Source organism: Oppia nitens, unplaced genomic scaffold (genome assembly GCF_028296485.1).
Source record: "Oppia nitens isolate AA-2021 unplaced genomic scaffold, nextdenovo-longstitch-racon4-pilon3 scaffold2_pilon_pilon_pilon, whole genome shotgun sequence".
Classification (NCBI taxonomy): domain Eukaryota; kingdom Metazoa; phylum Arthropoda; class Arachnida; order Sarcoptiformes; family Oppiidae; genus Oppia; species Oppia nitens.
In genome coordinates this window covers 7,688,271-7,704,309 of record NW_026533210.1, presented here as the reverse complement: position 1 = coordinate 7,704,309, position 16,039 = coordinate 7,688,271, and the positions used below count along the sequence as shown (strand labels likewise).

The window sequence follows — 16,039 nt, the reverse complement described above, 5'->3', positions numbered from 1 at the left end:
CAATTGATTAGACAATTAATTAATGCGTTTTACAATTTAATCAAATGATTGCGTAATTATGTGTTAATTATGATTAAAGTTTGGATAACTGTTTGATCGTAACATTAATTGTAATATTAATTATTATTTATTGAAATGCTATCAAAATTATTCAATAATTTCTTGTAATTTCATTTTTAATGATAATTGAATCTTAAATTTTTGTTTAATTGATAAAAATGATATTTTTATTAAATAATAAATCTTAAATAAATAATTTTAAATATAAATCAAAATAAATCGGTAAATATATTCACAATAATAAGATTTTTGTCACTTAATTAATATAAAAAAAATATAAATAATAAAACTATATTTAATTTTTTAAATAATATAATAATTAAATATTGATTGAAAAACTAATCTTAAACCTAAACTTTTATGTCTTATGAAGTCAACTGAGTAAAGAAGTTGAAGACACAACAACCGGCAACTGTTTCGAGACGACAATTGCCTGAAAAGTCTGGGAATACGACTCCTCCATCACGAAGACATCGGAAAAATCTGGGAAACGATACACAATGACCAGTAAATCGTTCCCGAAATGTGTGACACCGTTTGACACCGTCGGGCAATGGTCTTGTATTGTTGGCCAACACTGCTCCAGCAGTTTCCTCAACGATAACAACTGGTGTATTCAAATTAGGTGCCTCTACGATGATGACCGGCGATGCTATTTTGTTTTTTAGATCCAACAAAATTAACAATTGTTAGAAACAATTGACTGAATTTAACATTTTTTTTACATATACTTATTCTCTGCGGATTATTGTTGTTATTGCTTCGGACATCTTCGACGGCAACTTTCTCATCATTGGTTGATTTGGACTCAACATTGACAGCCATACTGGCCATTGGTGTCTCGGGAGCGGCAACTTCTTGACCGCAAACCACTGATAAGACAACCAAAAAGTTGATTAAAACTAACTCTGTATTCATGTTTTTTTCAAACTTTTTGAAAATTTTTATCAATAAATCAAATTAATAACTAATAAATAATAAAAATGATTGTAAAGTTGCTTAAAGTTTTGCCTTTTATATGATTTGTATTGTGAAAAAAATAATGTATGGGAAGTGCTCTACAAATTAGTGGACACTTTGGTGGACAGTTAAATGACCCCTTTTCTCATCATAATAAGTGCAATGAACTATACTTATTATTATTATTATTAATTAAATATCTATAAGTTATAGACTATAACATCATATACCTACTAATCCTCTAATATTTAGTTTTATAAAATTAAAAATTTATAATAATCTAAACTTATATTAGAAGTTATACACTTTATATCCATATATTTTGTCATTTTAATTGTATGTTAGCTTAAAAGCTTAAAGTTTTTTTCCTCATTAATATTGATTAAACATATTAGCAAACAATATAAAAGTATTATATTTTACTATATTTTAAATTTATTATAATATCATTGACAGACTAACTTATAAGCAGGGTTGGAAAAATACAAGGTTTTTAATTTTGGCTTTGTAAAATACTGTAAAATACAATGTACTGGATGTATTTTACAATTATAAAAAAATTACATTAACTATGATAAAATATTCATTTTTTTATTAAAATTATTATTATTACATAATTTTAATATCGTTTATTAGAATCGTTGTTTTCTAAAACTATTAAAAATAAATAGTAATTATTTTTATTAATATATTTCAATACTAGAATTAAATTGAATAGCTAATTTCAAATTTTTTTAAAATAGAAAAATAATTATTATTACAAAACATGTGTTTATTTGTGAATTTTAGTATTTTTGTTACTAGGTGGCGCTAAATAAATTTTGTAAGCCAAAATTGTCATGTAATTTACATTGTATTATACTGTATAATACGCTTTGTATTATACATGCACTTTATCTCTGCCAACACTGCTTATAATGCTTTAACTCAATAATACACACATAAGGTATTGAATTTCTCTAATGATTAAACTATACATATATATCACTACTATTTATATACCGGTATATTATAAATGAAAATGAATATATAAGGATATCTAAAAATTTATTACACAAATAAAATTAATAAATTTTTAAAAATAAAGTATATAAAATATTAGCTTAATAATTTTATTTTATTCATAAAAATTATTGGTAAAAAATTATATTTAATAATATGATAATATTTATAATAACAATATTTTTAGGGGCAAATGGGGGACACAATTGAGTAGCAAAATATGTAACAGTATATAATATAATGGCTTATTGTGTGCTATAATACTGTATAATAATATCTTATTATTTATCACATGATTTTTGCTTCAAAAATAATAATTTGTTTATTTTGATTGAAACCACAAAAAAAATTGTCGTCAAAATCGCCCATTAATTCAATTAATTTAAAACAATTAGTTTTTTATAATAGTTTTTTTGCACAAATGATATTTTAATTATTCAATTTTTAATTTTTTAAAATTAATATTTTCATCAAAAATAATGGTAATTATGATAATATAGTTTATTTAAAGGCATTTATTTTGTTGTTATTGTTGTTGTGTCTAAAAACTGATTAATTTTGAGATTATATTTTCAAAGAGATTATCAAAAAGAGATAATCACTAAAATATTTTATTGGGATTTAATAATAATATAGTAATTAATGTTTTTTGATGTATTGTTTGATAGGACGGGTATGAAGAGGACGATAGGTTTATGATTGGGTCGTTCCCTAAGGGCTTCGGATATCCGGACGACGACAATGACATGCAATCCAATGATGTCAACGATAGGTCGGCCCTTACGGGTGAAGTCAAACCACGCATACTAATCATGGGTTTGCGTAGGTATGTAGAAAAAAACGGACATACCTGTGACCAACTGATTAATAGTGATAATTGATGGTCTAATCAACTACTTGTTCTCTCTCTCTCTCTCTCTCTCTTTCCGCTATGTAATTGGTCACTAAAAAAGGAGTGGCAAGTCGTCCATACAGAAAGTGGTTTTCCATAAGATGTCACCAAACGAGACACTGTTTCTCGAGAGCACCAATAAGATTGTCAAAGATGGTAATGAATGAATGATTGATATGATATAATGAATTATTTATTACCATTAAATTACCGGTAATTAACATTTAGTACAGAAATCAGTTGATAATACTGTATAAATAATATATACAACAAAAAACATTTTATGATTAAACAAATTTAAAACACAAAAAAAATAATAAAACACTTCTTTATTAGGAAATTAAGGATTTTAAATTTAATAGCAATGTATTATTAGTAGTATTTCCTAAATTATGTTAATATAGCCGATAATTATCTTAAATTAAAAAAAGACATAAATATATATTGAAAAAATAGTTAATCAATTGTATTATTATTATTAACTGAAATATGTCACAGATATCAGCAACAGTTCATTCGTGTCGTTTACAATTTGGGACTTTCCCGGTCAGATCGACTTCTTTGACTCGACATTTGACTCGGAAAACATATTTGGCGGCTGCGGTGCACTCGTCTTTGTCATCGATGCACAGGTAGGCTTACAATAGCTTAGGGTTTAGGTTTTTTTTTGATACGATTTTATGGTTAATACTAAAATATTTATTGTTTCTTAAAGGACGACTATATGGAAGCGTTGTCCAAATTACATCATACGGTCAAAAAGGCACATCAAGTGAATCCTGATATAAAATTTGAAGTGTTTATTCACAAAGTTGATGGACTATCCGATGATCATAAAATCGAGACCCAAAGAGATATCCATCAGAGAGCTAATGAAGATCTTATGGACAGCGGCGACGAGAGTATTCTTCTTAGCTTTTATTTAACTTCAATATACGATCATTCAATATTTGAAGCCTTTTCTAAAGTGGTCCAGAAATTGATCCCACAGCTGCCCACTCTTGAGAATCTATTAAATATATTTATAACAGTAAATGCATTTTTATAGCTATTTATTTACCGTTACATTATGTCTATATATATGTATTTTTTTGTAAATTTATTATAGAATTCTGGTATCGAAAAGGCATTTCTCTTTGATGTCGTCTCGAAGATATATATTGCCACCGATTATTCCCCGGTAGACATGCAATCATATGAATTATGTTGCGATATGATCGACGTTGTTATAGATATTTCCTGTATATATGGGTTAGTATTACTATAATATTAATTATAAATGTCATATAATTTTGACTGATCCCATCATATTTGTTTCCATCCAGTGATTCAAATAATAGTCTTAAAGAAAGTGATGGCGAGAACAGTACATTTGACAGCAGTTCTTCGTCGACAATCAAACTGAATTCGGGAACAGTTCTCTATCTGCGAGAAGTTAACAAATTCTTAGCTCTTGTCTGTATTCTTCGCGAAGACAATTTCGACAAACAGGGACTCATTGACTATAACTTCCAGTGTTTTCGACAGGCAATACAAGAAGTGTTTGAGATTAAGTTTAATAAACACAACAAATCACAACAAATTATCAACGATTCAATCGATTCGACACAAAGTAATGGCTATATTAGCGATCAAATTCATTGATCGATTGAATTGATGGCAATTTTGTTTTTTTTGGGCGACAATTTCAACCGCTAGATTAGCATTGAATCTTTTGATTTACAATCAAAAAAACTGTTTAATTGAAAAAAATAATGATCATTAGTTGATTGAAAATTTGTGTCAATTATTATAATATATTATTATATATATATTATTTAGCTGTTTATGCTGACCAAAATCGTTGTTAAAATGAATACCAAAATGTTTATTTGATAAAAATTAATAATCTGTATAAATTTATTTAGAAATTGTAATTTAATTTTGGTATTAAAAATTTAATTTTTTTAATTAATTCTAATCAATAATGTTAATAAATTATATACAATATACATACAAATAATTTATATATATATTATAATAGTTTCCATTACTTTTCTGTATATATTATATTGTCATTTGTAAAATCTTATTTTTTTAATTTTACCGGTATATTAGTACAGTAATACTAATTTAATATATCAAAATTATTACTAATGAGTTACTATTTTGAAGTTTTATTATTTTTATTTACTATTATACCCTACAGTAGTTATCAATAATTTATTATAGTTGTTATTCAGTTAAAGATTACAGTAGATTAGGACTATGGGTCAGTTTTGCTATACTGAGATATAAATTATAATTTTGTCTAAAGTTGACCTCAAGGGGTCATAAATGTCAATGACCAGTGATCAGGGAGATTGAGTCAAAATTTTTAAAATATACTATTTTTCTAACTATTTGCTAGACTGATGAATATTTTTTACATTAGTTTTGTTGGCACTAAAAAACTAGAAATTAATTACATTTTAAGTTTTTCCCAAAGTATTTCATTTATTTATGAAATAATATTTTCAATTACTGGTAATATTTAATAATTTTGTGTTGTTTTTTATTATTTAATAAAATTCATGAATCAAAATTGTACTAATCATACCTTATATACAAACTAATACAAAGTAATAATAGTATAATTTAATTTAATTTATTATTATTGTGAATAACTTTTGAAAAACAATAATTTTATTATTCAAAAATTAATTAAACATATTCATAATTTGGTTAAATATATACTGTATATATATACAACTAAGTTGAAAAAGATGAAATATATTTACTGTAAAAATATATAAAAGCGATGCCAATTGAGATAGCAAGTGGCAGACTATATACTACATAAGTTACCGTAAATTTTTAAAATAGGATAAATTTGATTAAATTTATCGATCAATTTTAATAATACTATATATAATTTAAATTTATATCATGTGTTAAAACATATTTTTCATACAATTTTTAATAAATTACCATTACTAAGTTATTTATTGTATTTATATAATTTACTATAATATTACAATAATTGTCAACTAAATTGTCATTTAACTACTAATTACTGAGTCATAAAAAATGTTTGTTTAAATATAGACATCAAATATCATTAGAAACTAATACACGATATCTTTAGAGTGCGTTAAAGACATAAAATTTATTCAAATATTTAATATTATTGAATAGATTTTTCAAAAAATATTGAATATCACTGACAAATATAGTGATTATGTTGTGATCTCCGAGAGAGAGAGAGAGAGAGAGAGAGAGAGAGAGAGAGAGAGAGAGAGAGAGAGAGAGAGAGAGAGAGAGAGATATGTTATTAACTAAAGTTGTGTATCAATTATGAAATTTATTTTTGATAATAATATTATATGACTTATTTTTATGACAATCTTTTGCTAGCAATTGATAAGTACGGCGCCAATCAAAAAACCAATGAGTGAAATGTTGGTCTATTTCCTATCTATATATCTATCTATCTGTTTCATAAACACTTATTAAGTTTGAAATTTTGTCATAATTAAATAATTATGAATATGATTGATAGTCATATAAATAATTATTAAAATTAAAAATATATATATTTTTGCTAGAAGAAACAAAAAAAACAATTAATAGTTGTATTTTTCAATTACCTGTTTAAACCTAATTAATTTTGTAATAATAATAATAATAGAAAAGTAACTTAATCTGAATGAAGTTTTAATAATATGGATCCACAATAGGAAACATTGTCTCTACATATGATGAACCTTATGGGTGGACAACAACAACAAAAAATGCTATTTTAAAATAATATTTAGGTCTATTGACACAATCACTCAATGATCAAGGTCTAATAATAATTATCCCACAGTTTTGGTGGATGTACTCTAATAGTAAAAATTTTGTTCAAAATAACATATATTCACAAAATCATAGGTTATATTATATTTTTCTTGTCTTATCTCTGACAGTGTGAATGAATCTATCATTTTATTTCAAAAGAGATTGAATTTTCTCAAAACATTTATTTAACAAATTTATTTTAAGTGATAATTATTTAGTTTTTCAATGATACAACAATATTTTTTTATTTAATTTAATTTATAATATTTAGTGTCTATATTTGTTTAGCATATATAAATTTATTCATAATATTTATATAATTGTTTTTGATATTAAACATAAATAATTACTGCGATATTTATTGAGAAAAAAACAAGTTTATTATGAAATTATTCTTAAATATTAATTCTAATTATAGTTGCAAACTTGCAAATGATATAATATACTTGTATATACAGTATATATTTATTTATATATATAATATTTTTAAATCTTATTTTTAATATTTTTAACAAATATATAGTAAAATGTTTTAAGCATTATTATAATTTGTTTCCTATTTGGAAAAATTATAACACATTCAACATCGTGTTTGATATAATAGGTTGATATGATATATTGGTCATTGATTCAAAATTTTTCCACTTAAAAATAACCCGATAACACATATAGAGCCATAACTGTATTAATAAAATTATGATATATAGTACACTGATATTGCTGTCTATGCATATATTAGTAGACTAATTATTTATATAATATTTAATTTATTACCATTTATTACTAGTAATAGTATATCTCAAAATTAGACTACATTTAATATAAATATATTTAAATTCAATATAAACTTAATTAATACATTTAAAGTATTGTTATTTATTTATACTTTTAACTTATATCCTAAAAATTCTATTTTATTTGTAATAAATAACAGAGCAATAGTTATTGAATACATAAAATAATATTATTATTTATTTACATTTATTAATCAAAAGTTTTATAATTGTAATAATTACCAAAAAATGTATCCTTTTTTATATCTGTTAATTAAATAATTTTTTATTAATTAAAATATCAAATAAAAAAGTTTTTTTTATTAATTAATTTGATTGTCGTATACATCATATGAGCTAATCTTTAAATGGTATTTCAAAAGACTATTTTTTATCGATAGTGTTATATTTAGTACTAATATTTATGTTTAACAAAAACTTATTATTAGATTACAGCAAATGGTTGTAAAAACATGTCATTTGAATGTAAGCTTGAAATTATCTGATTTACTGTAAAGCACTTTATAAATTCAAATAATAATAATTGTAGAAAAAATCAGTTTAAATATAGAATTTATATAATTTTATAAAAATTATATATAAAACAAATAATTATAATAAATAATATTTGTTTGAATTCTAAAGTACACAATAATTTAGGAAATAATATTTTAATATATTTTTTGTACCATCGATATTATAAAACAACGATATGACTTTATTATTACAAAATTTGTTAATAATTAAAAATATATATATTTAAAAAAAACATGATCAACTCAAATTTTTTAGATATATGATAGTTAAAAATATTTATACAATTAAATAAACAGATGTACTTAAAAATTAAATATTTATTTATTAAAATTATTTGTTTTGTGAAATATTTATTTAGTTTAGGTATATTTCAAAATGCAAATGTATATTATTTCCTATTAATTACTATACTGAATAAAAATTATAGCAAGCAATACTTAAATAACTAAAATACAAAAAATTGAATAGTTTATTTTTAAAAATAATTTTTAACTGTAAAAATACAGTATATCCCAGAAAATTACTAGTATAGTTACACATACATATGTATTATACATATACATTATTAATTTATTAATTTTATCTTAAGTAATTGCAATTTATATTTATTGTGCATTTGATAAAATATATAATAATAATAATAATAATACAATATCACAATTGATATCAATTGTTGTAATCCTACATAAGTAGCTACTGTTTTATACTTATAATATAACGGAATAATAAAATTAAGCGATAAATTTATCAATTTATATGTTGTTCTACTTTTTTTTAAAAATTATAGGAAACTTACTGTAAATTTACATCATACAGTAATTTATGATTTTTGTAAATATTATGATAAATATTATAAGGAAAACTATCACAAAAGTTTTTATTCATTAGAAAAAAAAATAAATTTGCTTTTAATAAACTAGAATATTCCTTAAATTATATTTGAATAAATAAAAATAAATTGTACATAAACTTGCATAATAACAATACAAATACTTTTATTAATACTAAATATTTTAATTTAAGCATTGAAATTAATTAGTTTTTTGTGTAATAAATTGATAATAAAAATACGTTTATAATTATTTTTTAAAATTTATTATTGCACTATGAATTAAATTAATTTATAACTAAAAAAATCATTTACATATAAAATTAAATAAAACTATTTTATAAAATTTATGAACAAGAAATACAGAGTTGGAGAGCATAGGGGGGGTGTTTATGATACAAATTATTTGAACTTTAAATATATATATTATTTATATATATATAAAACATTTACATAAATTATTGATGAATTTTAAAACAATATTAATGAGTATTTACAATAAAACATTAAATGAATGCATGGTTTAGATGTCTGTATATGTTTAACGATAGGATGGATGACAATAATTATAATGATATTATGTGTTTCTATGTGACAGTGGTAGGTATGGTCGTCCCGGGGTCTATGTCCAGCATTGTTGACATTTTTCGACATTATTAACGGAATCGTTGAGCTGATCGATGGCAAACTTCTTGACAAAGTCTGCCGTAGCGTCGCTTTCGACCAGCGTTTTGGTCATTTTGTGGACACTGTCGAAGTGTTTCTTAATATCTTTGAGATGTGTCAGTACAAGATCCACGTGTTCAATGCGCTCATTGAGTCTATGTCTAACCGACTCTGCCTTATCATTGGACTTATCGTAATCGGTTTCCAATTCATCTTTTTCTGTATCGGCCATCACTTCATAGATCAGGTTATCCATTGCATCCCGTTTTGGTCGCAATCGTTTCATCAAAAGCATAACTTGTGTTTCGTGTAGTTTTGTATTCATCTCTTTTAGATCAATCAGTTGATGGTTATCGTGATTATTATCACCCGACCTCCTCAACACATAACCGAAACCTAATTTTTTATTTAAAAAAAACAAACAAAACATTTTAGACAATTGACAAAAAAAAAGTTTTTATTATATTATAATGAGCTTACAATCGGTTGTGAAAAATGTGATGAAAAATACTGAAGCAATTAAAGCATTCATTTTTTGTTTGTTTGTTATTATAAAAAGTTATTTAACACTTGAATGAATGTCGACTTTTTTTGGGATCAGTGTTTAAATATGAATCCAAAAAAACATTAAAAATTGTTTGACAAAACTTTTTTGTGGTATACAACAAGTTTCACAACTTATATATAATAGGTTTGGGAATTCACACTATTAACTGAAATCATTGCTCTCCAAGTGCTCGACTTTTATACCCCTCTGAAACTGACTGTCAGTATCAATAAGCAATAAGTAGTAGTGAATATATATATATATATACACTTACTGTGTATATAATACTGAATATACTCTGTTATCAACAATTTATTTAAGTCTATTAATGGGTATTTATTAGACGCCTAAATGAAAAAAATATTTGTTAATAAAACAATTTTTGTTTAGTATTTCAACTGAGAAATCGACACAAATTTTTAATTGCATGGAATAGTCGCCAAAAAATCTCTGAATTCTTGTCTTTAGGAGAGACAACACATGGTATTGTTGTTTGTGAGGACACGTTTGGATAAAATAAATTTTTGTTGAACACACGTTACCAAACTTTAGACCCCGATTATATCATTGGCACCAGTCTATTACAATTTATTACATAATATCATACCATAATTTTAATATTAGCTCTTATGTGGTATTATTGATATGTGTTTACAACAACAGCTAAAACAACTAATCGTATTTAAGTATTATTTATTAATAGTTTAGTTTTGTGTATACATATCTAGTGTTAACTTTTAATAAAAATATAACTTTGTTGGTAATTAATTTCCATAAATTTTTTGATAATATTGTGTTTTATTTTATTTATTTATTTTTTAAAATGCGAATCGTTTCCTACTTTTCGTTTATAGACTTTTTTCCCACAATTTTAATCGCTTAATAACTTAACTATAAATATTGCCATTATGTTTTTTATAGGACAAAGTCGTAAAAATATAGTAGAAATTCACAAATTATATCAATATTGCTAATCCCATAAATGTATATAATTTTTATGTACATTTACAAAGGTATTAATAAAAACTAAATTTGATAAACATTTTGCTTATTATACAAAAAAATAAAACAATATTGAGACAATCACATAGAGATTAATAATTTCTATTATACCATAGGTTATGCTATTTTAAATGTTTAAACTTCCCAGAAAATTTCAAATTTTCCCCCATCGAAAAAAGCACTTATGGTTTTGACCTAGCTTTTGACATTATTTTTTTTATAAATTATTTCATGGATTATTTAATTTTACATAAACTAAAAATATACAAACTATTGCCAAATCATAATATAGTAAGTGAAAGCCCAGAAAATCAGTTTAAACTGCTTTTTACCCCTTATAATGATAGGATCATTGATAGCTGAGGAATGCCATGCATTGATTGATGATAAATGTTTGTGTTTATGACCGGATACCAGATTTTAGTGTAAGATTTTTTTGTGGTTTTTCTGAACATAACATGAGATAATATTTAGTTTTTTTAGTTTAAATATTTTAGTTAGTGTTAACATTAACTGATAAATTGTTTACGAAATGTTTGCTTCATTTTTTTTCTTATTTAATGAAAGAGAAGACAAATAAATATTTGTTTAATTTTTATAGTAAACAAATCGATTGTTTGGTAACGAAGGGAACACTGAAGTTGTTGTTTATTAGCCATCGATGGCTATGTCTGACGGCATGTCTTAAAAAATCAAGTGTTTATTATATGATCTGACATTTGCTTTAAGTGTTTTCTTTTAGTTAGTTTTAAATACTTAATTAGTATACGATATAAGACAATAAATTTAATCATACAATTAATATCACTTACATGATAATCATATGATATGTTTTTGTTAATATAATAATTTTTTGTTTGCTATTACAATGTTTTTTATTTTATTTATTAATTTGCTAAAAAATAAATAAATATTATTACATTAAATTAATTATAAAACTTAATAATTTCGTATGTTAATAATTGTGTCAATGCATATTGTAAATGATATCAACAAAAATTAATCTCTTTTTGTTTGTTATCTTAATCCTAGTATATATTATTGTATGTATTATATATTTATATCAAATACTGTATAATAAAACTGAATACACAATCAATTACTTAATTTCACTGTAAATGTAATATATTATTATTTTTTGATGAAAAAGACATTTAAAAAAACTAAATGAATCAGCAATAATAGTCTCATTTATTCAGATACTATTGATACTACTAATATTATAAACTAAATTTTATCATAAAACAAATATTGATTTGTGTTTGAAAACAAATTTTTTAATCATAAACTTAGTGATTATATGAACATCTTTTTTCATTTCTCTCTCTCTCTCTCTCTCTCTCTTTATGACTAAACTTAATTCAGACCATATATATTAAAAATTAATTGCATATAATATTTATAAATTTATATTGAAGTTTGAGGCACTGGTATCTGTTTGTATATTGATTTGTTTGTTGTAAATAAATAATTTGATGTTTTGTTTTATTAATCAACAAATTTTTTCTCATTTGCCAAAAATTTGTGTAAAATTCAGATCACAAACCCCATAATAAAATCAATTGATAATCAAACACAAATAAAATATATTGAACTTAAAGTTTAATTATTAATACATCAACAAAAAGTTGACATCACAATCAGTATCTTATATTTATAAGTAATGTTAAAATATAGTTATATCATTAATTATAAATTAAGTTTCAAAACACAAACACTTATATATATCATATATAAAAATTTAATTTTTAAATCAATTTAGTTATTTGATTGAAATAACTCAAGTAACTTAAACTTAGTTAAACTCAATTTATGCTAATTTAATTACTTAATTGTTGGATAACTAGCAATATATTATAGACACATATTTATGAAAGAGATACTACTTTTTTCATCAGCAATGGGCTGTCAATTGAGAGATGTCAGAGGGGTTTACCATTAGATATGATATGTTTGGGTGCGATTGCAACTCTATATTGTAATCAAATTATTTGATTTTAATTTGATATATTTTGATAACTTTTTCATATATTCAGAAATATTTGATGAAATTGTGTGTTTAATCAATTGCATACATTACTCCTTAACCCTCGCACCCAAAAACCTCACTAATGGTAAACATATAGCTCTGAGATATTTACATATTATATCTCAGTTGACCACCAATGCTGATGAAGTAAAGTATTGTCTCTTTTCGGTAAAACATATGTCCAATATATATATCATTGGTTATTAAGTTTTGACTAATAAATTAAGTAATTAAATTACATCAAACAAATATATATTTATAATTTATTTACAATTATAACAACAATTTTTTATATACAATACATTTATTTGTTGTTTTCTAAAATATTTTTTAATTTTATTTTTAGTATTTGAAAAACAACATTGACATCAATTTGTTGCTGTTGTAATCAAAAGTGAAATTTATTTATTATATCATAAATTGAATCATAATTATTATTATTATTAGTGTTTTTTAATGGAAATTTATTAATTAATAATTATTATTACTGTATTATATTATAACATAAACTTTGTGTGACAAATGTTAACATTGGTAACAACACTATGATTTATTAAATATAATACCATTTAATAGGAAGTCCATGAACTTTGAGCCCTTCCTCCCTCTCCATTGAAGTACACGTTATGACCCCCTTCTCCCCTCACGAGGGATACTGTTTATGGACAAAACCATTTGATAATTTGGAAAATATTCATTCATTCAATAATAATAATAAATTATATTTAAAATAAATAGTAGTTATTATTATTATTTATAAAAATAACATTTTAGTATATAGAGTAAGCATTGAGTGAAGTATTTTTAATCATAATTTAATTGAGAGATTAGCAGTTAATTTAAACAAATATTTTCATTGAGAAAAAAATCTAAATTTTCCATAAAAATCAAATTTCATTTAAAATATTTTTCATTAAAAACATTGATTATAATATAATTCCGTTTAAAAAAAATATGTTGTCATACATTTTAATGTAAATTTATTGACACATGTTTTGCGATAGTTTTTTTTAAATATCAATTTAAACTGTAATCAAATTAACATTAATATAATTGTACTCAATTTATATTGTATATATTAAAGATAATCGTTAGTAATTCATAAAATTTATTATATAATTACATTAATAAATTATTAATATTTTTAATATAAGATAATTATTAAAATATACAGTATAAATTAAATTAATTGAAATTATTAATTAATAAAATAGTTAATTTTTTAAGATTAATAATTATTATTTATTGAATATTTTTCATGTTATTATAAACTATTATATTTTAAATAAATAATTAATTGAATAAATAGATAACTACTATAAGTTACATCATTATCAATATTATTCATATAAAATTTATAAAAAATAAAATATTTTACTTATTTAATTTAATTAATATAATAAAAGTTTACATTATATTTAAATAATTTATATTTTAATTATATTTTAAATTATTAATATAAGGCACTGAAGTAATGTACACTTTTTAAGAAATATTTTAAAAACTAATGCTAAAAACTTATTATAATACTTAAAATAGTTAATATAATATACTGTAAATATACAGTATAATACATTAGTTGTAAATTTATTTATATTTTTGTTTAAAAAATATAGTAAAAAACTTATGATTTATGTAGGAAATCAAAATATGTTCTAAAAATACATTAAAATCATTAAGAAATTTAAACTATACTATTAAAAACTAATACTAATACTAATAACTTATTAGTAATAAGTAGTGTATTGATTAATAATTTTTTATACTCTATTAAATAGTTGTTATAATAGTTGCTTAAAAAAGTCAAATAGTTTTTAAAATAGTTATTTAAACTGTATTAAATAGTTGTATATAGTTGCTAAAAAAGCCAAATAGTTATTGAAATAGTTATTTATTTTTTTATAAATATTTCAACTGATATATATTCATTTGTTTGCAGCATATTTACAAAAATGATTTATATAAATAAACTAATTATTTCTATTGTTAAAAAAGTAATATGAGTTGATAACAGTTTACACATTTTATATAATTTATATAATTATTACTTTTTGTTTTTACATATATTTGTACTTAATTTTACAATTTAATGCTTATATTTTTCAAAATCAATGAAATAGTTATTTATAAGTTTTTATAGTTGCTAACCCAACAAATAGTTATTTATAGTTATAATAAAATTTCGGAAATAGTGTCCACTGGTCAAGTTCGGTGGACATACTAAGTCCCAGTTATAAGCGTTGAACCGACAAAATAATTTTTTTAGTTGAAAATCAAGACACTAGTAATAAGTAATAAGGTATCAGTATTTTAAATTTAAATACAACTACTATCTAATTATTTTGTTATTTGTTAGTATATAAATTAAATCTGTAGTTTTTTTTAATTATAAAATTTAGTTAAAATGTTATTATCTTACTGATTATATTTAATATACAAAACTATTTAGTAAATTAATTATATATTTTTATTTAATTTGTAAAACATAAGTTGAGTTATAAGGCAATTGTTTATTAGGCGCAATAATACATTTAAAAAATTTATTATTTAATCATTTTATTTTAATATGAATTTGTATTACAATTTTAATTTCTATGAGAGTTGTGAAGCACTGTAATATCTAATCATAAAATGTATGGTCAGTGCTATCACTTATATAGGGATTTAAGACAATAGATTAACACATAAAATATTCGGCAGTTATTTGAAAAGTAATAAACATATAGAAAGAGAATATATTCTATAAATGACAAAAATATTAAATTTAAATCTATTTGATAATTAAATTATTACTTATTTTAAGTGAAATAATTCAAAATATAAATTTAAACTTTATATATACTTTTCAAATTATAGTCAATAAAAATATATTAGTTTTTTCACTTAAGCTTCAATTAGTAATAAAAATTTACTTATTTATAATTTAATTAAAACAAAAAAT

The 16,039-nt window shown here is 22.3% G+C and overlaps 3 protein-coding genes across 4 annotated transcripts; 1 reads left to right on the top strand and 2 right to left on the bottom strand.

The window, feature by feature from the left end:
* Positions 1 to 421: 421 nt before the first annotated feature.
* LOC128956426 (uncharacterized) lies at positions 422 to 1,045 on the bottom strand. Of its 2 annotated transcripts, none has more exons than XM_054302165.1 (2): positions 786 to 1,045; positions 422 to 712 (listed from the first exon to the last, which is right to left on the bottom strand). In XM_054302165.1, the coding sequence occupies exons 1-2, from the start codon at positions 976 to 978 to the stop codon at positions 426 to 428; spliced, it is 480 nt and encodes a 159-aa protein (XP_054158140.1). In that variant the 5' UTR covers positions 979 to 1,045; the 3' UTR covers positions 422 to 425. The 2 variants fall into 2 exon arrangements, with proteins under 2 accessions (XP_054158140.1, XP_054158141.1); XM_054302166.1 differs by having other exon boundaries at positions 792 to 1,045.
* A 1,296-nt stretch (positions 1,046 to 2,341) lies between these two features.
* Positions 2,342 to 4,640, top strand: LOC128956422 (ras-related GTP-binding protein C-like). The gene is made up of 7 exons (XM_054302161.1): positions 2,342 to 2,504; positions 2,691 to 2,848; positions 2,976 to 3,070; positions 3,413 to 3,546; positions 3,630 to 3,944; positions 4,023 to 4,165; positions 4,240 to 4,640. Exons 1-7 carry the CDS (start codon positions 2,502 to 2,504, stop codon positions 4,556 to 4,558), a joined length of 1,167 nt encoding a protein of 388 aa, XP_054158136.1. The 5' UTR covers positions 2,342 to 2,501; the 3' UTR covers positions 4,559 to 4,640.
* Positions 4,641 to 9,279: 4,639 nt separating this feature from the next.
* LOC128956425 (uncharacterized) lies at positions 9,280 to 10,280 on the bottom strand. The gene is made up of 2 exons (XM_054302164.1): positions 10,001 to 10,280; positions 9,280 to 9,916 (listed from the first exon to the last, which is right to left on the bottom strand). The coding sequence occupies exons 1-2, from the start codon at positions 10,050 to 10,052 to the stop codon at positions 9,477 to 9,479; spliced, it is 492 nt and encodes a 163-aa protein (XP_054158139.1). The 5' UTR covers positions 10,053 to 10,280; the 3' UTR covers positions 9,280 to 9,476.
* Between the last annotated feature and the right edge of the window lie 5,759 nt (positions 10,281 to 16,039).

Excerpts from the sequence above, each read along its gene's own strand:
- LOC128956422 (XM_054302161.1), top strand. Across the intron at positions 2,849-2,975 it reads CTAATCATGGGTTTGCGTAG|GAGTGGCAAGTCGTCCATAC; the intron begins GTATGTAGAAAA and ends TCACTAAAAAAG. Across the intron at positions 3,945-4,022 it reads TATTAAATATATTTATAACA|AATTCTGGTATCGAAAAGGC; the intron begins GTAAATGCATTT and ends AATTTATTATAG.
- LOC128956425 (XM_054302164.1), bottom strand. The coding sequence starts at position 10,052 with ATGAATGCTTTAATTGCTTCAGTATTTTTCATCACATTTTTCACAACC. Across the intron at positions 9,917-10,000 it reads CACATTTTTCACAACCGATT|GTTTCGGTTATGTGTTGAGG; the intron begins GTAAGCTCATTA and ends ATAAAAAATTAG.
- LOC128956426 (XM_054302165.1), bottom strand. The coding sequence starts at position 978 with ATGAATACAGAGTTAGTTTTAATCAACTTTTTGGTTGTCTTATCAGTG. Across the intron at positions 713-785 it reads TCCGCAGAGAATAAGTATAT|CATCGCCGGTCATCATCGTA; the intron begins GTAAAAAAAATG and ends AAAACAAAATAG.